The sequence below is a fragment of the Vicia villosa genome, linkage group LG6, assembly GCF_029867415.1.
Source record: "Vicia villosa cultivar HV-30 ecotype Madison, WI linkage group LG6, Vvil1.0, whole genome shotgun sequence".
In the NCBI taxonomy this organism is placed as follows: domain Eukaryota; kingdom Viridiplantae; phylum Streptophyta; class Magnoliopsida; order Fabales; family Fabaceae; genus Vicia; species Vicia villosa.
This window is the reverse complement of record NC_081185.1, coordinates 24063099-24086966: the sequence shown is the minus strand read 5'-3', so window position 1 is coordinate 24086966 and position 23868 is coordinate 24063099. Positions and strand designations below refer to the sequence as shown.

The 23868-nt window shown below is 34.9% G+C and overlaps 1 protein-coding gene, 1 long non-coding RNA gene and 1 other non-coding gene across 3 annotated transcripts; all 3 read right to left on the bottom strand.

The window, feature by feature from the left end:
• Positions 1-446: 446 nt before the first annotated feature.
• On the bottom strand, positions 447-1163 carry LOC131611346 (21 kDa protein-like). Its single transcript, XM_058883387.1, has one exon. It carries the CDS (start codon positions 1102-1104, stop codon positions 526-528), a length of 579 nt encoding a protein of 192 aa, XP_058739370.1. The 5' UTR covers positions 1105-1163; the 3' UTR covers positions 447-525.
• A 15704-nt stretch (positions 1164-16867) lies between these two features.
• Positions 16868-17602, bottom strand: LOC131611345 (uncharacterized). The gene is made up of 3 exons (XR_009286865.1): positions 17525-17602; positions 17342-17402; positions 16868-17153 (listed from the first exon to the last, which is right to left on the bottom strand). It is a non-coding gene; the product is annotated as an uncharacterized LOC131611345 (long non-coding RNA).
• A 1356-nt stretch (positions 17603-18958) lies between these two features.
• Positions 18959-19031, bottom strand: TRNAR-CCG (transfer RNA arginine (anticodon CCG)). Its single transcript has one exon. It is a non-coding gene; the product is annotated as a tRNA-Arg (tRNA).
• Between the last annotated feature and the right edge of the window lie 4837 nt (positions 19032-23868).

Here is a 23868-nt window from a genome sequence, read left to right as displayed (position 1 = left end):
GACCCTAAAATATATTTGAAATTTATAAATCCAACCAAAGCATAGCCACCGTTTTATTTCAAGAGGTCCTTCTAAATAACCTTAAAATGAAGTATTTTTAAAAACATTAATATGAATATTTTGAATTTTTAAAGTAGATTATTTATAAAGTAAAAGATATATAGTCAATATATTATATAATTTGGCTCATAATTATGATAAATAAGGTGATATAGGAATAAGATCATTAGCTTATCTTTACAAATGAGAAATATCTAACTAATCAACTATATAAATATTCTTATTTACATAATCAAATATAATTAATTAGTTTATATAAATGAGTGGGTTAAATATGTAATAAATATTTAATTAGAGATATTATTAAATAGATAATTTTAAGTTTTTATATAATAGATTATAATTATTTAATATTTTTTTTATGAAATGATTAAAAATGTATTTTTATGAATACAATAAGACAAACATGCTATAAATAAATTAAAGGCATTTCTATTAATACAGTAAGTCTCACATGCTATAACACTATTTAATATCCTCCAAGTGATTAGCAGCATATTGATTAATGAGTGAAAGAGCATTACTAGTAACTTGAGCAACATTAACCATTCTAGATCTAATAGAGGCTTTGATTTTTCCATCAAGTGTTTTTCCACCAAATCCATCACCACAAGTGCTTTCATCAGTCAAAGCTGAGCTAACCCATGTCTCAACATTGCTTATATGCCAATTGAAATCTTGACCGTTGATCTTGCAAAGTTGAAGTTCTTTCAAAGAACGGCTAAGCCTATCAACACTATCACTTATTTCTTGAGCACAATCATGAAGAGCAGCATATTCTCTTGGTTTGAGATTTTTGAAGCTTTTGCACATTGTAACAAAGCCTTTTGTGGATTGAGTTTTGTTGAGAGTAAGGGATAAGGCTGTTTGGACTAATTGGTGAGGGTCTTGTTGGATTGTTGAGGCATAGATAGAGAGAGATTCAACACAAAGTGTTGGGTATTGTGTTGTGCTACATGAGGATTTGATGAAACTTGTTGGTGTTGATGTTGTAATGGAGAGTAGAGTTAGGAGAAGGAAAAGAAGAGTAAACTTTGTAGCCATGTGTGAGGGTTGAGATTTTGAGGTTTGGTTGTGATTTGTGAGAATAAGAATCTAGCGAGTATTATATAGATATAATATGGATAGAGCTTGGGTATACTATTTATATAAAATAAGAGAGATCATTTAAAAGTAAAGCGTGTAAAATAAATTAAAAGGGTAAGTTATATAAATGGAGAATTTGATTTTGACAAGCCAACAATATCAATTTAACTTTTTCTTATACGTTTTTTGACGGAGCCACGAATTTTAAGAAATCTCGACAAAAATTTTAATCGCAAGATACATGTGAATAATATATAAATAATCATAAAGTTTGTTCCATAAGAGAGATAATTAATTAGACTGAGTCAGTAGTTATTATTTGTTTTAGTTTTCACACTCTCTTTTTATCAATTTTGTCTAAAAAAACAACTATTAAATTAAGAAATACAAAGAAAATAAGAGTTGAGCCTAAAAGCGTGTGCAGATTCGCTAGGCTATACTACTGCCCATATATAGTACATTTTAATCTTTCAGTTTTGAAAATTTTAATTATATTAAAATATATTTTTTGTAATATATATACACTATTTATTCTCTCTATTTGTCTCTTTTCTTTGTATTTTATTTAATAATTTTAATACATTATTTTTTATTTTTTATTTATTAATTTTATTAATAAATATTGAATAATTTTACTATTTATAATTATTGAATAATTTTATTAAATGATGTTAATTTTATTATTAAAATTAATATAATTAATTTTTTTTAAGAATCGCATAAAGTTAAATAAAACACACCCTCATTTTATTCCAAATATATTAATGAAAAAACTAAAATAAATTTTTACTATATTTTTCCTTTTACATTTGGCCTACAAAGTTTGGTCAAAGAAATCCTTACAAGTCCACAGTTGCAAAGTCATTTTCTCATGCAAAGTTAAGGATTAAAAAATGATTTATCTCTGCACTTAAAAACAAAGTTGTCGACATCTCTTATCATATATATGATTGATAAACCACCAATAATACCATAGATTATTGTACTTAATTAGGTTTCCTCCTTTTGAACCGATGATTAATGAATTTGGATTATTACATAAAAATAAATTTTAAAAAAAATGTCTTGCTTTGTGTGGATTCCACCTAAGAAAAATCTAGTGAAAATGAAAATTATTGGGTTGTGTGTGAGAAAAAGAAATGTGAATGAGATTATTGCTAGCTGCAAGCAACTCGCAAATCATGCAGCAACATGCGGTAATGTTCTGTGATATTTTGTCTCAATTGGCACATGTCAACTTGCATCTTTAGCTTTAGGTTTTCTTTATTAAATTATATATTCAACCATGGTTTGTGTGTAATAGACAACGTTATTACAAGTATCAAAGTAATATCATGGATATGGCAAGCTATTGACTTGAGAGGGGAAGAGTTTCGTCATTTTATAACTGGTTTCAAACTCATTTAGTTGTTGTGTAGATTTTGTTGAACGTATTCTATGTTTCGGGTTCAGTATCTTTTCTACTCAGTATTAATGATAATATAAATTTGTTTTTATTAAAAAAAATAAAATAATAAAATCTACTTGCTAAATTTTCACTCTTTTTCTAATGATATCTCCTATAACTTTTATATTGAGAAATATAAATTTGTTTTCTTATATTATATTATTAATTGTTAAAAAAACAATTACTCTTCTTTATAATTTGAAATGAATTTTTCTTATTCACACAAATAAAATTGAATTGAGATGTAATTATAAATTTAGTCAAGAATTCTTATGTTCTCTATCCTGGTTTCACGATAGAAGAGGGATAAGAAAAAAAACATGCAAGCATTTTGACCCTTAAATTAGTAATGTTTTTCAAGAATAATGTGATGACTTTCCCGAAGCTGTTCGAAAAAATCCATGGTGAATATTGAATTTTTGGAGCTGCCTACTTATAGTGTATGATGTTGATTGAGTGATTTTAATCGTCTTAGGTCATCAAAACATTGATTATCATAGATGTTAATGTTTCTTGCTATTACAGTCGCTTCTATTTGGGCAGCTCAGTTGATATCGGTACTGGGTGTCTTGTGATTAATTCGGGATGCATATCCCGGATGTACATGGCCCTTCAAGCGTGAGGCCTAGTAAGGGCGGATGGCTTAAGTGTTTGGGTGGCTTGGTAGATTACCCGAGATGTATATCTCGGACGTACAAGTGGTAATCACGAATGAAATATTTTAGGATTAGAAAATGTATTTGAATATTTCATTCGTGATTACCACTAACTTAAATGTCAAAATGCTTGCATCTACTTGCTAAAGACATTACACGAGTATTTTTTTTATATGTATTCTTCTATGAAACTAGATGAGAATCGAAGAAGATGAATTTAGTGTTTGTGATGGTGGTCCAGTACTTCCGATGCATCCGATGCAGTGGAGAGTGGTCCAGTACTTCCTTATGAGGGGTATTCCGTGACACGCAGAAAAATAGCTTACATATCTCTCGCATGGCACTTTCACGCTTTGTTATTGGCCGCCTTTGTTTTTTGGACCTTGCGTCGGTCCGAAATAGTATCCAAACACGTCTTGCGACAAATAGGAAAAACCTCATCAATAAGGAATAAGAGAATCATAAGACAGTATTTAAGGATTGTATGATACTCTACCATTGACATATGTTGGTCTAGGCCATCAATAGGATAGCAAAGCGAAAATAATAACTAAAAGCCTAATTTTTGTCTTGTGGTCATATCAAACTTTACGTATATGTCCTAAACACTTTTACTAAAAATAGCACTCGTCAAAAACGTTGTGCTTTTGGGAGAACAATATTATTGTTAGTAAAATCACTAAGGTCAAAATTTAGAATGACGCTTCTAAGATCATTCAAAGCTCTGTCAAAATCAGAATATATATCATGTATTCCACTCTCTATTAATATATGACCTTGTAACACTCTACATTGAGCCATAAAAATCACAAAAGCGTATCAGGAATCCACTACTGTCGAGTATAAATCCGGTCCCCAAACTCTAGTGAATAAAGAAACCACCCTCCTTTAAAGGTTTTCGAATAAAGGACTTTCACCAACCATGATGTCTCTAACCTTTTTCTTCAGAACTCTTTATCAAACCAAATAGGAGTTTTTTTCCATATTCTCAAATAAAATATTAATTAAATATTATAATTAATATTTAACTCAAATAATCAAATATATAACATTTTAAACTTAAATTATCAACAACAAAAAAAACAGTGGCTAAAGTTTATAGTTTAAGAATTGAAAATGAAACCAAAAGTATCTCAATGCATAGGTATATAAACTTATTTTAATTGAATAAGATGCTCTTGCTAATTTCAACCGACTTGAAATTATTCTAATTTAGTGAAATTAATAATAAAGGGTTATTCCTTTATTAAAAAAAGATGAAGCTATGTGACCGACATTAGTTACACTTATTCCTTTATTCCTTTATTTCAAAATCACTTTCACACTTGAGATCTTTGGTGTCTGCAGCCATGTAACAAAAGCAATTCTATTTTTGTGATCACAACAGTCTTTTTTTCTTTTTTTAAATTTATTAATATTCTTTTTATAACCGATTCATATTTAAAATGATTCATACAAAATTTATACGGTTAATTAATTACATCCATGTAGTTTATTAATAATTGTTAACTTTTATCATAATTATCTATAAATTCATGTTTATATTAATAGAGCATGACTATTAAACTGTTATTTTAGTCTTTAAATTAGAAAATTTCTTTAGCCACCTCCCTATGGGGGTCACCCCAGCGAAAATTCCAAAATACCCCTGCTTCGAAAATGAACTTCTGAAGCGCATGTTTTTTTTTAAAAATTTCCACAATTCGGAAGTGCATCTCCGAAAACACCTCATGGAGGGTGTCTTCGGAGATGAACTTCCGAATTATGCAGCTGTGTTTTTTTTTATTTTTATGTTTTATCTAAAACAGTCTCGCATTTTCAACGGCTCTCGCTCCTGTTGAAAAAAAAACAAATAAACGACATATATTAAATAAGCGACATGATCATGATTCTCGCGTAAAACGCCTTCAGATAGTGCTTCAGAGAAATTTGAAGCATGTTTCATTTCATCGCCGCGAACACTATCCATCTTCTGGATTATAAACATAGAACTTTGACTTTCCCAGCGCACCCATTTGTTTGATTTTTTTGTAATGACGTCCCCTGATGATAATGATAAACTATAGCTTACATTGATTGGCTCCTTTGTCTCGCGGAAACTCAAGTTGACAAGACTTTGAACAACTTCATGTCTCTTACTTTGTTCCATTTTCAGGCTACAACATGCAAGAAAACCAAGAATAAGCTTAACCAACCCCCTTAAGTTGAGAATATTATTTGGATCAACATGCTCGAGTTCAACATCATCATTCACAACAGATGATTCTTCTTTGGATAGTGACTCAGAGATATTTCTAGCACCAACTTTTCTGTAAATATCAGATAGTTTACTCTTGAACAATGGTGTCATGTTATGCTTAGGATACCATACAAAAACTTTCTCGCTCTCAAAAAGCTTTTTTTTTTATGATAAATAAAAAACGGCAAATAAAATAAGCGACATATAAACAGAAAATACTAATATGATAAATAAAATCCAAAAACACTGTGCGAAAGATACAATCCGAAATCAAAACAAAACAAAACAAAACACGTCAAACAAAACAAAAACACGTTATTCTGCCCGACGAGCGTTACAAAATACACATCAAACAAAACAAAAACACATTATTCTGCCCGACGAGCGAACTCCTCCGAATGAAGATACTGATACCAATCCTCATCCCACTCAGTCTCAGAACCATCAGCATCAACCACGACTCTCACGCCAGATAGTTGAGCTTGAGCATCCGGAGATGCATCTCCGAAAACACCTTTTTCTTGCATTTCGGAAGTTAATTTCCGAAGTCAGGGGTAGTATGGGGTTTTCACCAGAGGTGGACTAGAAGGTAGGGAGGTTGGCAAAGAAATTCTCTTAAATTAAATAACATTATTTATTGCATTCAAAACCAAACTCTGAATACATCAATCTAGTACTTTATTACTTAGACAAAACAACTTCCTCCACTGTTGTGATGTGTTAGTTTGAAACGCATTGTTGTGATGTGTTTTATTAACGGCTTTCTCACATTACCCACACGTACATGGAAGTGTAGACACATTGATTTTCAACATTGATATATTATGATTTTCTAGCATGTTAGAACTTTGTTAGGAGTGTTGACACCGAACTCCCTTGTCACTACATTATAACATGTCTTCTTTAAATTAGTCATTTTATCTTGAAAACAACTTGCTTAGGCTCATAATGCATGGGAAAATAGAAGAAGAACATAGAATTTATTGCAATCCTCCACACCTATAATTACTATAACTCCTTAATGCTGCATATTCCCAGCCTACTGCTTATTTATTTGCATATAAGACTTTAATAAACATAACAGTGAGTTGTTCCTTAGAGTCTTCATGCTCCAAAATAACAACCTTGCTTTCAACAGGATTCCTGATGAGTTGATTATAAATTTCAAAGTTCTTGTTTCAGCCATGTTGAATGAGACATCTAATAGAATTTAGATCTTCACAATTAATGTAATGTCATGGCATTCTGCTTGACATTATATTCCTTCACTATCTGTTTCATCCATACTAGTAGTGAGCAACTTCTTTTTGTCTCACCATATTTAGCTTCTGTCGTACACAAAGAAGCACATATTTGTTTCTTATTGAACCATAAAATCATATTGTTTCTCAAAGAGAAACATCCATCAGCACAACTATCCCACTTTGCATTGCAAAACTCTTTCAGCACAAATTTTGTGTTGTGAGAGTAGAGCACACCATAAAACCATGTTCCAATTATATATTTTAAGATCTCATTTTCTTAAGTAATAGGCCTCATCCTTGGATCAAGTTTATAAATAAGACAAGAATTTGATATTTCCTTATTTAATTCAGTGATGTCCTCTTCATTAAGGTTTCTTGTAGTGATTTTCTTGAATTGTTTTGTCTGAACTCTAATAGAGGTACTTGAAGTAACTTGAGAGTTATCTGATTTAATGCTTCTGAACCCACATATTACTTTTCTCCATGCCTCATTATCCTTAACAGAAGATGTGCCAACATTTTCCTCGACATCTATTTCTCTTTCAATGATTGAATCATCAATCACCATACATATGGGTTCCATTGTAATTCTAGTTTTGGAGTTAAACACTCTATAAGCTCTGTAGTTTGAAGAGTAACCCAGAAATATCCATTCATCATTTGGACCCGTTGTATCCCGTGTTCCTTGAGTGGAAGTCGAATTTGCCGCTCCTGATCCTGAACCTTGTGGGGGATCTTGATCACCCCCTGTACTGGCCGTAACGACCATTTTCTTGTTGTACCTTCGTTTGGGAATCGGTTGTGCACTGTTCGTTAATTTACCGTTCCTAAGGTTCATACAAGGTCTTGATATTGTCTAGACAAAAATAAAGCAATTGATTAAAACAATCCGCTTGACACTGTCCCACTGGGCGTGCCAATTTGTTTACGGTGATTTCCGGTAAACAACCGCTAGTCTTCCAAACTATAATAAATATGATTTGGTTACTCGCAGGATCGACTAGATTGATCCTAGGACACATAGTCAAAAAGATTGTTATCAATGTTCATTTGAACCATATTCATGATTCGTCTTCGTCAATAAGCGTTGTTCGATTAAAGAACAAGTAATCTTGATAATTACTTTGTTATATGTAAGTATGATTTCAATGAAAAGATAAGTAACATAACATATGAAACTAAAAGGACTGTTAAAACGTAAAGAATCTTAGAATGCAGAAACATTAAAGACTTTGAAAGTAAATAACATGAAAGTAATTCGAAAGTAAATGACATTAAAGTAAAGATACAGAAATGTAAATGGCAAGAAGTAAATGGAATGCAGTAATTCTGAAAGATATTTGAAAACGAAAGATAATACACATGTATTAAAGTGGTGGAGTCATACGTACATTTTCTCAGCGAACTCTTTCTCTTAACACTTGATACTTGAGTAAATATGTGAGTGATTTGTACAAAATGAACACACAGAATCCTAACATTAAGACTCCTATTTATACTAGTTTCGACCTTAACGGTCCTACACTAATCTGCTGCCACGTCTCTCATAAGAACTTCCAGCGACGCCATCTGTTACTTGGACAGTTACGAAACCGTCTTCGAATTTCAAATCTTCCCGCCTGAGTTCGTCTTCGACGCGTGGCAGTGTATTAAAAACACTAAGAAAACACGCTAAGTAGTAATACTTGAATATATTTTATAAATTTTGTCTAAGTCCCCGAAGACACATACTTTCACTAGCTTTCAGTATTCATTATCTTCATAACGAACTTAGAAATCTTTATTCTCGAAGCATGGCCATCAGTAGCCATTCTTTTATTTTTAAGGGATGGCCATCGGTAACCATCTTTCCTTCGATTTTCCACTTCTTCGAAGGACAAATATTACAAGACGAAATCTTCAGCTAACAAATTGCCCCCAATAAATGCCTGTTTCGAAAATCAACAGAAATAGGCGTTTCTTGTCATCATAAGATTTCGTCTCTTATTGATCTTTGAGAGTTCCAAGACTGCTGACTAACGTCATAATCATTGATGACCCTGTTCCCGAAACGTCTTGTCATTTTCAAAGATGTCTTCTCATAACTTACATTCCCACGTTTTTGACCTTACTTCTTGATCATTACTCCTACATACTAGGAGTGAAGCTAATTCATTCGACCGCCGTCGGATTAAATCACCAGCCGCCACGTGTTCTTTGGGTTTTACCCAAAAGATTTAAAAATGGTTTCCGTTAAACCTTTAAATACTTGGTCTTGCACTTCTATACAACCTTTCATTCCCATTTCTTCATCTTCTTCAACAGAAAAACCAACATCCTCAATCTTTTCAAAATCTTTTGTCATTCTATCCTCTTCTTTCCAGGAATTTGAACGTATCTTTTCTTCTTCATCCAAGAGTTTTTCAGCTTCGAATAATCTGCGTTCCACCGGAGGTTTGTTTGACTTTGCCCCCTGGTGTGGGACTTGGTTGCTACTAGATTCTCCAGTTTCTCTTGGCCTGTATTCCTTCTGAGCCTTTTTTATTCTCTGATGCCTTCTCCACTGGGACCGAGACATAGGATTTTTTCCTTTATAATTCTCCAATCGATACGCCTCTCGATTCGGTCTTTGAAATTGTTTCCTATATGCCATTGCAGTTCTCCCTCCTTGGTCCCAACTTCGCCATTTGTTGGTTCTTGCATCAGCTTGCACCCACATATCCCTGGGTGCATCTGCAGGGATTTTGAATGTTACCCTTCGAGCTCTGGGGTGTGGGCTACCAGGCCTCTTTGTTGGAGTCCATATGTCGAAACCGTACAGGTTAGGACGCAACCCCTGAGTTTCTCGACTCATGTAGCAGTACACACGTTCGAATGATCGTGCTAGCATTTCATCATAGACTGCCCCACATCTTGGGCACAGAGCAACTTCAGTATTTCCTTTGTGGCATCTGACCAAAAATCCTACTAAGCTTTCCTCCATCCTTGGGTACAGTTGTAGTAGGGGATTTGGCTCTCTTCCTGGGTGTTCCCATCTTTCACGTCGAGCCCTTTCGAAGTTGGCTTCGACCCTTCGATTCAGCATGATCGAACACCTTGGACACATCCATTGTTTACCACCATTTCTCTCATGGCAATTCCAGAGGTAGTCTTTGAGGCTCTCAGCTTTTGGAGGAACTTCGATGCCCCCATTTTGCCTCGTCAGCCACGTCTCTAGTTCGCCAAACTCAGACACTGGGCGTCTGGCGCTGACCATGTTAACCACTGCTGGAGGAACTTCAGAGATTTGGATTTTCTGGAGTTTCATCATGAGGTCTTCAGTGGCCTCACTGTTTTCTTCCTTCGATGCTTCAGTTATCTCTGTCTTGGAAGATTCTTCAACATCAGTATTGAAGACTATGTCACCATTTAGGCTTTCAGTAGCCTGCTTTCCATTGAACATTGTTTTAGTTTCCACAACTTCGACTTCAGATGCCTCCACCATGTTGATATCTTCTACCTCACAGAGGCTAGCGTCAGCAATGTTCAGGGGATTGGTGTCGACCCTCATGTGACTCTTGGTCTTGTCAGCAAACTTCAACCTTCCATCTTTGATAGCATTTTGAATTAGATCCCTGAAAAGAAAACATTGAGAAGTTTTATGGCCTAAAAAACCATGATATTTACAAAACCCTCTTTTCTTCCGTTGTTCTAACGGAGGAATTTTGGAATTTGGAGGTAGTATCATTTGGCCATCTTTTACCAGTAAATCAAATATTTCATCACACTTGGTAACGTCGAATGTATAAGTTTTCTTAGGGAACCTATCATTCTTATCGTTTTCTACTGGGTTTTTTCCATTTGCAGGATTTAGCAATTTGCAGGCATAAGGTGGCGCCTCTTTCAACTCAGCCAAGTCTATTTCGACTTCTTCAGGGATATATGAGTCATTGAAAGACTCATCATCAGCGTCCTCGGCTTCGACGTACGCTACCCTTTCCTTCTTATAACTTTTATTTGTCCTAACTTTTTCTGCCTTCAGACGTTCGACCTGTCGAACCCTGTCTGCTAATTGGGCCATGTCCCTAAGGTATTGGGTATCTAGTTTCTTTCTTATTGAATAATCTAGACCACCCGCAGCCATCTCGACAAGTTCATGCTCTGGGACTGTTGTAAAACACCTTGATTTCAACAGACGGAACCTATTCAAGTAGTCATCAATTGTTTCTGTGAATTTTCTCTTAATACTGGCCAATTCTTTCAAACTTATCTTAGTTTGGCCCATATAGAATTGCTCATGGAACAGCCTTTCTAAGTATGCCCACGCATCTATCGAATTTGGTGGCAAAGTAGTAAACCAAATGAAGGCATTCTTTGTCAGTGAACTAGGGAAATATTTGATCCTTAAATCCTCGTTTCCTGCAAAGTCTCCTGCTTCTGTCAAATATCTAGCAATATGTTCCACCGTTGACTCATTAGTTTCGCCTGAAAATTTTGTAAATTTGGGTACCTTAGTGCCCCTAGGCAATTCTGTCTGCATGATATAATCTGATATAGGGGATGTATAATTTGGACGTCTAAGTCCAGTACTAAGGCCATTATTGGCCATAACCCTTTCTATCATGGTAGTTAAGTTATTTTCTGTGGCCAGATTTTCTCTTCTGACTCTTTGGACAACCTCATCTGGGTGTTCGTTCCTACCCACAACCCTTAATCTGGGTCGCTCTTCCTCCGTTTCCTGTCGAACGGGGACGGTTCTTTGATTTGAAACCTCTAAGTTAATTACTGGAGTTCCTTTGATCGTCTCTGTTCTTCGTGAGGGGCCTACATCCCTAGTGGCTGTCCTAGATAACGGAACTATATCTTGTACACGTTCCATAATGGGCCTCTCTTCTTGATTCGAAGGCTGTTTGTATTTCCTTCTAGGTGGTGTTACTCCCATGAACTCTGCCATTCGATTCATTTGAGATGATATCTTTTGGAAAGTCTCCACGTTTTCCCTATTTGTAGTAGCAATATTTGTCACTAGTGAGTTTAAAATTGAAGTCAATTCTCTGGCCAAAGCCCCTAGCATATCATGGTTGCTTGCATCCATTTCTTGTCGAAATGCTGCTTGGTTATTTGTGGTAAAGTGGGGCATCCGGGTAGAAAAACTAGTGTTGTGTGCACTTCGACCCATTGAACTAACATTCGGTGAAAATGTCGCATTGTTAGTTGGGGCATATATAGGTCCTGCCACTCGTACGCCTGTTCCATATTGGTATGGCATTCCATATGGATTATTTGGTCTCCATTCGAAAGCAGAATTCGTGCCTTGACCAAACAAATTGTTTGCAGCATTTGTCGAGGAAAACGGTACATGCTCTGCACTTGTGGATGAGGGTGCGGTTGTCGACACTGAAACTGGAATAGTCCCTGAGGGTCCTGTATTATTTTCAGGCATAGCCTGGGGATTATCTGCAGGTCTCGATCCATTTGGACCCGTTGTATCCCGTGTTCCTTGAGTGGAAGTCGATTTTGCCGCTCCTGATCCTGAACCTTGTGGGGGATCTTGATCACCCCCTGCACTGATCCTGATCGCTCCTGATCCGCTCCTGATCCAAACTATAATAAATATGATTTGGTTACTCGCAGGATCGACTAGATTGATCCTAGGACACATAGTCAAAAAGATTGTTATCAATGTTCATTTGAACCATATTCATGATTCGTCTTCGTCAATAAGCGTTGTTCGATTAAAGAACAAGTAATCTTGATAATCACTTTGTTATATGTAAGTATGATTTCAATGAAAAGATAAGTAACATAACATATGAAACTAAAAGGACTGTTAAAACGTAAAGAATCTTAGAATGCAGAAACGTTAAAGACTTTGAAAGTAAATAACATGAAAGTAATTCGAAAGTAAATGACATTAAAGTAAAGATACAGAAATGTAAATGGCAAGAAGTAAATGGAATGCAGTAATTCTGAAAGATATTTGAAAACGAAAGATAATACACATGTATTAAAGTGGTGGTGTCATACGTACATTTTCTCAGCGAACTCTTTCTCTTAACACTTGATACTTGAGTAAATATATGAGTGATTTGTACAAAATGAACACACAGAATCCTAACATTAAGACTCCTATTTATACTAGTTTCGACCTTAACGGTCCTACACTAATCTGCTGCCACGTCTCTCATAAGAACTTCCAACGACGCCATCTGTTACTTGGACAGTTACGAAACCGTCTTCGAATTTCAAATCTTCCCGCCTGAGTTCGTCTTCGACGCGTGGCAGTGTATTAAAAACACTAAGAAAACACGCTAAGTAGTAATACTTGAATATATTTTATAAATTTTGTCTAAGTCCCCGAAGACACATACTTTCACTAGCTTTCAGTATTCATTATCTTCATAACGAACTTAGAAATCTTTATTCTCGAAGCATGGCCATCAGTAGCCATTCTTTTATTTTTAAGGGATGGCCATCGGTAACCATCTTTCCTTCGATTTTCCACTTCTTCGAAGGACAAATATTACAAGACGAAATCTTCAGCTAACACCATGTAAACCCACAAAAATCATCTATAACCACATATACATACCTCTTTTCACCCAAGCTCTCTATCTGCCTTTGTCCCATTAAATCCATATGAAGAAGTTCCTGCACTCTGGAAGTGGTATGATGTTTCAACAATGGGTGTGACATCTCGGTTTGCTTTTTAATCTCATACTCACCACAAACTTTCCTTTCCTCAATCTTGAGTTCTGGAATTCCTCTAATAGCTCCTTCATATATGACTTCCTTCATTCTTTTGAGATGAAGGTGTGCAAGCTTCCGGTGCCATAACTTCACTTCTTCCTCCTTGGTTATCAAACATGTGGAAGAATATGCAATTATTTGAGGTTCCCACAGATAACAATTGTCTTTAGACCTTATACCCTTCATCAAAATATCATTTTTTTCATCTTTGACTAAACATTGTGACTTTGGGAAATTTACTAACAATCCTTGGTCACACAACTGACTAATGCTAATAAGATTAACAGTTAGTCCCTTCACAAGAAGAACATCTTCCATACTAAGAGAGCCATCATACACCAACTTTCCAAATCCTTTAATTTCACCTTTAAATCCATCACCAAATCTGACAAAACCTGTGGGCTGAGATCTGATATCCCCCAAAAATTTCTGAAACCCTATCATATTTGTGTAAACTAACCCGATTGTCTAAAGGTGTTGCTTCCAAGTAAGCCACTCCCTTGCTCAAGCTGTCGGTTATTTTTCAATTACAGATTCCCCGAACTTCTCAAGAGGCACTTGCTACAATCTCTGAAAAGGATCTTACTTACCTTCAGAACCTTCCTGAAGCGAAGTATATAGAACTCTTCTCAAGTTCCACTTTCTTCATTTATTATATTACTTCACTATTTTCCCTGGCTACTGGTGGCCAGGGAATTATTTTAGACTGGGTAATCCTTTCAAAAAGAGGGATACTTCTAACGAAAAATGTGAGGCTGATGAACAAGAGAAACCTAAGTTTCATCTGGAAGTGTTGGCTCTTTAGGAGAAGGCAAGTCGGGCAGAGTTTCTTCAAGAGAAGGCGAAAGTTCATGGACCCCCTTCTTCTCTTGCTTCTAAGATTGTTGAGCTCGAATATTCTCTAGAAATAGAGAAGAAGTCTTAGGAGGAGGCCAACATTGTTGTTGTGGAGATGAAATCTCATAATGCCGAGGCTGCAGAAACTCTTTGACAAGAGAAGGAGTCTCAGGTTAAGGAGCGTGAAGCCCATGAGGGACGAGTGGTTGGATTCAGGAACAAGGTTGATAAGGCCCTCAAGAAAATTCTTAAAAGGGTGTATGGGGCCTTCGAACAAGCTGTCGACTAGCTGGAAAGGCTTTGTCCGGATATATGTATTCCTCGTTCATAACTTGACCAACTCAAGGTCGTTCATGATGGAGCCTTGGTGGAGGATGAAGGTGCAGCTCCTCAAGATGGAGAGACTTGATTTCATTTTATGTTTAATATACACATGGTGTTGTACCTTTACATTTTCTTGTTATTGTTAAACTTTGTTGTCCTGATCGATGAGCGTTAGAGTAGTTACCAAGCTTCAAAGTTACCCGTCACAATCAAAGGGAACTAGTGTAACTATTATGCTTATCATTACTTGTCCCAATCAAGGGGAGTTGGTGCTAGTATCCCTGAAAAAAGATGTGGTTCATGTCCCTTCCCCCAAGTTTTATCCTAGTTCGGGGTGGACGTCTCCTAGACTTCACCGCCTACGCTCTTGGAATTGCTAGTTCCTAAAAGGGGGATCACCAGTTGCGCTTTAAGTACGTTATGCCTAGTGGGATATTGTTTCATAAATAAAATCTATGTCATATTGTTGAGGATTATTATATTATTTGCGTGTGCAACATTTTTTAGGAAAAATATTTATTTATTTGAATTTTGATGGATCTCGAGAGATATTTGTCTTATGCACAAATGAGATTGGCAGGTGTCGCTTAGACAATCGACACTAAGAGGTCCACACATGACCATCTGGAAATCGGTTTTACCTTCGATGGAACATGAGCTAATGGGCTTTATTTTTTTCCGCTTCTTCTCATTACGATGAGTCACGAGGCTCAATACATGCGTGTTTTTGTATCTGGTGTTTCACTCAAAATCACGGATCTACATTTCTTTATAATATTGCCTCCCTCGGTGCCGAAGTGAGTTGCTTGGAGCAATAGTTTTTGTACTGATCGATCTCAAGATCGTGTCACTATGGCTACAAGGTATCGTCCTTTTTGGGTGTGAGAGCCCTCACGACTTTGACCTTAAGAAAAGGCACCTCATTGGTTTGAGTTGTTGTATTTGTCATTCACATGGCCCGACAGTAAGAGTAGATTCTGATATGTCTTCTTCCTTAGGAGGTCGACGAATCTGTTGGATCCATGGGGTCTCCTTTATCCTTCTATTTTGGCTAGTGTATTGGAGATCTACTTTCGAGTTCATCTCAAGCTCTATTCGGATCTGTCAACTTCCATTGAAGATTATGTTTCTCAAAGAGATACTGCATATCGTTATGATAAAGGAGGATCTTGAATTTACGGCAGAGGCTTATTTCTCCAACCGCGATGGCCTTAATCTGTAGATTCTTCCTATTTCATTTTCAAATAGGGTGATATCTGGTGATAACGAAAGGATCGTCTCTGTCATAAGGTTTCCTTCGAGTTCTTCTTAATTACAACCATCAAAACTGGTAGTTGGATCGGGAAAGTTGGAGGAAATGAATTATGCCACAAAGTTGATAATGAAATGAGCTTCATATGTAATTTCCTTGTGATTTGGCTTTGGATCAAACGGGAATTGATCGTAAAATTTCACTGGAATTTGATGTCGATTCCCACATACGACACATTTGTTATACACGAGAAGTAGAATTGATATTGATGTACAACGTTGGATTCTTGAAGCAGTGGTGTTGATCCCCGATACGGTGACGTTGGGTAGACCTGCAAGTTAAGCACTCCACGCCCAAGTTAGTTACAGAGTCCAAGATGAGTAAAGTGAAAAATAAAGATAAAAAAAAGTGTACCTTGAATCTCATATGGGTTGATTATATATGTTGGATAATTTTATTACTATGCATAGTTGGGTTGAATATGTAGATATTCCGTTTCCGAAATAGTTAGTTAGTTAATTAATTAATGGTTTATTAGTAGTTTTTTGAGAGTTACTTAGACCAAATAAGACAATATTGCTTATAAATAGATAGGTGGATTAGTAAAGGAATCGAGTCTTATGATATTAGAAGGATGACAATCCCTTGAAGTGTTGCCCTTGTCATAATCAAAAGGGATTCTTCCTCATTTTTAGTATAACATTCCCGTTGGAATCTATCAATTGGCATTAAAGTAATTCCCATGGTGGCATTCCTAGAGAAAAACCAATCAAAAAGCCAATTGCTCTCCCTTTTAAAAGGCTTTCATACAGACGCATTGAGCCAATATGTGGTTGCTACTATTCCTATGATAAAGTCTAGGTATGAAAAAGTTATGTGGTTGCTTGCTAGTTGCTACTATTCCTATGATAAAGTCTAGGAATGAAAAGGTTTCATTATTGGCAATGCTGTCACCGTAACAAACTAGTCATGAGAAGCTGGACAACATCAAGCAAATTGGACAACATCAACCAATAATTTGAAATGTTCAAAATGTTCTTAAAAAAAAAGTGTTAAAAAAGTTTAATAATGAACATTACCAATAATAATTACAGTGTCAAAAACGCAAATGCAAAACAAGCTTATAAGAAAATAAATATCACATATATGAACATCCCAACTTTTTTGACAGCTTTAAGAAACTCCTAAATCTGTCCATATCAAACAGCTACAAGATCTGCATTGGCATCTGTCATCTTCCCGAGAATGATTTGGTTTCTTGCATGCGATATCCGACACTTAAACAATACCCAGAATGTACCTGACATTTGAATAATACACACTTTAAATAGGTGGCAGAATGTACCTGACATTTGAATAATACACACTTTAAATAGGTGGATGACAGTGGCGATCACTGATGCACATTGGACACCATACACATAACACATCTTTAATCTGAAGTACTGGTGATAAAAAAGATGGATGAGAAGAGTGAAAATGAACTACCTCTTGAAGAACCGGGTAATGTACCGAACTACGAAACACATTAGTACAATCACCAAAATATCTGTAATAGTTAAGGAACTATAAACAAGCACTACCAAAACATACATGATAGGATATGGATCAAAAAAATTGCTCAACTCTTTTGTCAAAAATCTATGTAGAAGAAAATGCAATAAAGGATACTAAATGAACAACGCTCCCACCAATCCAACATATAAAGCCCGAAAGTAACGTTGTAAAGGTGGATCTTTCGCTGAACCCAATTCATGTCTTCCTTCTATTACAGCTGTAACAAAGAAATATTTGGGGTCATAATCTTGATATAAAGGTCAAAATGCATCTTCAGCCTATAACACCTTTGAAATTGCTTTCATTAGACAGTATAAACACATAGGCATTAACTATTTGTATGCTATCTCTTCATGTGCATTCACTATTAGTATTATATCTCACACACTATGTTATCAATAGTGGGCTAAAACGGAATAGCGTAGCGGAGGTTAATGTTCGGTGCGACACTTTTGGCGTACTAGCTGCTGTCCGTGATGGCAGTTGAAGCGGCTCCTAGTTGCTATTGCGTTCACTAATAGGATTTGAGCAATAAATTCTTCAAATTTTTTTAAGGGTATAAATTTCAATCCGGACCCTTTTCAGAGTAATGTTCTATTCTTCATTGTGTTATGTTATTGCTCACAAACAATTGTCTGAGAATCTTGTACAAGTTTGCATAAATGCATATATTGAAGAATAATACACAAGCTAAGAGGGCTGACACAATAGTTCAACAGATTCATCAATTCGATCAGAGTAGTCATTTTCGAATAGCTGCGGAGCGGCTACTCCAAAAGTGGAATAACGGGATAGCGTACAGAGATATAACTGCTCTATTTGATCATTTTTTCGGACATTACATATAATAATTATAAACATATATTTAATGTAAAATTAGACAAATAACTCAACTCAAAATATTCAAAAATAAAAGCACACATAAATCTTGAAGTGTATAAATGACTATGAAGGAGATTAACGTTGAGTCTCAGCTCAAATTTGATTGAAAAACCCAAAATTACCCTTAAGACATTGTAAATATAAGGAGTAATTTCGGTTTTTTAAAGGGGAAAAGAATAACGGGCCAGAAACCGCTACGGACCTGGAACAGTTCTGCTCCGCTATCCATAACGGTTGGCCTCCGCTCTACTATAGCGCCGCTATTGACTACTGTGAATTCGACATAAACCACGTGCCCTAATTATGTTATATAACAACTTGTATCACATTCATTTCAGATTCAGATACATGATGAATCTAGACATTTACAGATAAGATACTTGCCCAACCTACAGGCCTATTTGGATAATGCCAGAATGAGAGGAGGGGGACCTGTTTGTGTTATTAAGGACATGTTTGGATACACTGACTGAGTAACATGTTAAAATTAGGTATGTCTTTTGCACAAAAACTGTATACTTAATCACTTTTATGCAACATTGTTTGCATTGAGTTAAAGAAAATAATGCTTTTCCATTAAAAACATTCAAACATAAACCAAACACATCTTCATTCAAGAATTCATCATAGAAACGATTTTGCAAATACAAAAAAAGAAAAAGAATATGATCGCAGTGGGAATCGAACCCACGACCTTTAGATTCGGAGTCTAACGCGATATCCACTCCGCTATGCGACCATTTGGTGTAAACAAAAGTTCAAACAGAACTTACATGTGACAGTGAAGCTTTCGTTTTCGAACTGTGGGGAATAATCGATTAGGTTAACTTACTCGAATCGATTATTTCACAGTTTAACGAATAAAATTGAAAAAGAAAATCGATGAATGTTTATGTGAGTGAGATCAAGATAATTGATGGAAGCAAAATCAACAAAAAAAAAACCTAGAAAGAAAAAAAATTGAATGATCGCGTAAGTACCTGGTGTTGCGATCGCATCAGATTTGAAGGGTTGAAGAAATGGTAATGCAGACAAATTTGAGATGAGGATGTTTCTGTCTTGAACTCTTTTACTGAAATGACAAAAAGTTAAGAAAATGAAAAAACAAAATTGGTCAATAAACTGGATTTGTTCTTTGTTGTTTTGTTGTTAATCCTCTTGTTAGAGAAGTGGTGACAATGATATGTTTGTGGGCCTATAGAAAATATGGGATGAGCCCATCTCAAATTTCAATATGGACTTCAACCATGTGTGTATGTTAATTTTGCCTTTGCACCCTAGTTTGTCCCAGGCACCCCACCTTTGCCATCAATTTTACCATAATACTCTTCTTTACATAGAATCTTTACATAGAAAAAAAAAACTAAAAATTCAGATTTTTCAAATAAATTTGGTGTTTGTTCGAAAAATTGGCTCGAAAATTGGATTTTTATAATTAATCTCTCTAGACCGATCAATTTTTGAGATTTTATCCGGTATTTTTTCAAAATATCGGATTTTAAAAACGTCGATATCAAATATATGGGGTTATAGTAGATTTTTTGGAAAATCTGATATAAACCCACTGTCTGGATACCTTTATACTGCTTTTTCAAAAGTTTGATATAGAAGTATGGAGGTGTATCGAATATTTGAAAAAAAATTGGTAAGACTCCCATTTGGATTAGCGAATATATTATAATGTTTGGTATGCGTGTATTATCAATTTTTTTAAAATCTGATAGGTAGTTGAGTGTTTTATTTTTTTTCTTTTCTTTCTTGCTATGTATTTGACATTATTAACATCACGATACTATAATATAAACATAATTTAACATATCTTAACATAACATGTAAAATTGTCGATACAATCACAACCTGATAAAATATATACATATAATCGTAATTATACAAAAATATTGAAACAAAACAAATTATGTTAACTTCCTGACTTCTTCACTACATTTTTTTCTCAACGGTCAGTCATGAATGTCAATGGACAATTGAGTTTCAACTTCACCTGAACCTATTGACTATTGTTAACAAAACCAATTTCAATCATTTTATGTCTACTCGCAGACATAGATGGAGAAACCATAAATGGGAATTGATGTTTGTTGACGCAATTCGGGGGGGGGGGGGGGGGGTCAAACGAGGAGTATTTTTAATTTTAGGGACTTTCCTTTTGAGCAACACACCTTTGTGAGAGACACACCACATGTTCACCCAAAACCTTAAGGTGATAGGTGTGTGGGTTCTACCACTTATAAATGCTTAAATCTCAACAGTCCTAACCAATGTGGGACTTTCCCACACTACTTACACATGTAATTATTTTTCAACACTCTCCCTCAAGTGTGAGTTTATCCACAATGCTCCCGCTCAAATGGAAGCTCTTTCTTCCACATACACTTGTATCGTTGTTGACACTTTATCCACCACCATGTGGGAAGTACTTTCGAAACAAGTAAGCCAATCCGTTCACTAGAAACCAAAGGCTCTGATACCATTTTTTGAGGATTCCGGGGAGCGCCGGAAGTGACAATGGGCCAAATGCCCATGTTTCTAAGAGATCTTGACACCACATATCCCCCTAAAATTTTAAGGTCATTGGGGTATGAGTCACCCCTCTTACAAGCCCAACATTTCCTCAATTCCCTGTTTATGTGGGACTTTAACACTTTCACATTTAAAACCCAACAATCTCTCCCACAAGTGTGAGTCACTCACATCACTGGCCTTGATCCACATACTAGGATCCACTTCTGCTCCCTCACTGTGCCAACTAGGCTCTGATAACATTTGTTGGCGCAATTCGGGGGGGTTAAACAAGAAGCATTTTTAACTTTAGGACTTTACTCTTTAGTAACTCACCACATATTCACCCAAAATATTAAGGTGATAGGTGTGTGAGTTCTCCCACTTATAAATGTTCAAGTCTCCACATTCCTAACCAATATGAAACTTCCCCATACTACTCACACTTGTAATTCTTTTTCAACAATGTTAAAGTTACTGGACAATGAGACCAGTATCACAATGTATCTAGAAGCAATAAGGTAACTCATATCAAGAATCGACATCCATTTCTCATGATGTTGAACTCCTAAACTAGATATTTGCAATGAACTTCTAACTTTTGAGATTGTGTCATAAAATACATTGGAATACAACTGAGTGTTTAGATAAACTTCACGTTCTAAATACGTCTGAATCAAGGATCGTGACTCTTCACCCCATCCAAGTAAAACTCCAATAGCATGAAAATCACAATTTCCACCAGCCTCCACACACACACACACACACACACACACACACGCACACACACACACACACACACACACACACACACACACACACACACACACACACACACACACACACACACACACACACACACACACACACATATATATATATATATATATATATATATATATTATGTAGTCATCTAAGAAAATAGGAAATTTAGAGAGATAAAGATGTCTTGAAGACTTGCTAGATGGTTGACTTGACGGAACCTTACTAGATGATCTATTAGACGTCTTACTTCCCTGTGAGGTCCCAACATACTCCTAATATGAATGATCACAGTGCACATTACTCTTTTTCCCCTTTTTACTCTTCTTCACTCCCTTTTTTTAGCTTTCACTTCACTGGTGGTGGACACATGGAAGTTGTGCATGAATATCTATTAATTATTTAGTTGAGAATGCAATTTTACCCTGATTATGTTTTTTCATTAAAGTAATTAACATCTATCCATTTGTTGTTTTATTTTTGAAGAAATTAGTAAACTACTTTTGACTAGAGAACAGATATTTATCATTCATTTCATATTTAAATATGATTTAAGTATGGTACAATATGATAATGTATGGTAAGTAATAAAAAATCTTATTTGTGAATTATGACATGACATTATCCTGTTATATTGTTGTGTTTATTTTTCTTTAATGCTTATTGTTTCTTTTATGGTATAGAAGCCACTTTTTTTAACTTATCTTCATCAATGTGTATTTATTTTATTTTAGGGTGTACATGTTATGATAGGATCCATAGTTCAAGATTTCAAGACTTTCTGTCGAAACAAGTGCTTCTTCAAGCCATTCTAGATTCGGGATTTTAGCATCCTTCAAAAGGCAAGTTTTACCATATGTTGTCATTACATGACTTATGTTTTGATCTTTTATTAAATATTATTTTCTTTGTAATGTTAATGTTTATGCGTGCATAAGGTGTATGTTAAATTATGAATGCTAATTAAAGATTAGTTAAGTCTATACGTAAAATAGATTATTTAGTTTAAGTTTATTAATAGATTGATAATATGTATGTTAAGTTTATGAATGTGTATATTAAAGTGAATGGGAAAATGTTTAATCAAATATGTGGTTTCAACAAATTAAATGCATCTAAGTTGCCTTAAATTTGATGTGATGATTTGGAATGTTCTGTTAAATTTTCTGTTATGTATCTGGTTTAGAATTTCAATGTTTTTGGTGTGTATTAATAAGCCTTTAGTGGTGGCAATGATTTACAATGTAGATAATAGTATTTGTTTGACATAGAGGAGACTGTTGCAATGTTTATCTGTTATGTATTTAGTTAAGAGTGCAATGATACCTTGATTCTATTTTTTCATTAGAGTAACATCTATCAATTTGTTTTTTATTTTTTAGGAAATTAGTATATCATTTTTGTATTTTAGTAGACAACAAGATTTGTTTGAAATTAGGGTGAGTGCTGCAATGTTTATTTGTTATGCAATAGGTTATTTAATTTAACTTTATGAGTAGATTGTTAATGTGCATATTAAGTTTAGGTATATGTATGTTAAGTGAATGTGTATGTTAGGTTATTTATTTTAAGTTTAATTCCTATAATGTTCCTTGTTTCAGTAATGGAGCAATAAAACTCAATCCTTGATGAACATTTTTAACCTAATGCACCACCATCAACAACAACAAAACTTAATGTACCAATAGTTATAACACATAATGTATCAACACTAACAATACCTTCTGAATCTATCATTAATCTTCCACTAATTGGCCGAAAGAAAATAAAACCTAATGCAAATGGTAATAGAAAAAGATTTGAGGTTTGACATCACTTTAACCTTATTACTAATAGTGACCCACCTATTGCCACATATAAGTATTATTTTCAAAAGTACATTTGCGACCCAAAAAAAATATAAAACATAAAGAGTCACATGAAAACATGTCTCAAGTATCCTTTGAACGCGTCAACTGACCATACCTAAACCATCTTGGTATTTCCAACAACTGGGGGAGGTGGGCTAGTTCCATTAAGTTCTAGGTTTAATTTCGTAGCTTGCATAAATAAATTGCCTTATTTTATTATTATGGATGAGAAACCATTCACGAGACTTGAAGGGGGGGGATTAAGTACTTTTGTAAGCAAATACAACCCCAATCTTTATACCGTGAACGAGAACGCGAGTTCAAATATGTAACATTCTATTTATTAATTTTAAAGAGTGAGATTCTATACATTAGTCTACTAGACAAATGAATACAAAATTGTACCACAAAAATATATTTATAAATTTTAAAAAAATATTTTTTTAA

Excerpts from the sequence above, each read along its gene's own strand:
- LOC131611346 (XM_058883387.1), bottom strand. The coding sequence starts at position 1,104 with ATGGCTACAAAGTTTACTCTTCTTTTCCTTCTCCTAACTCTACTCTCC.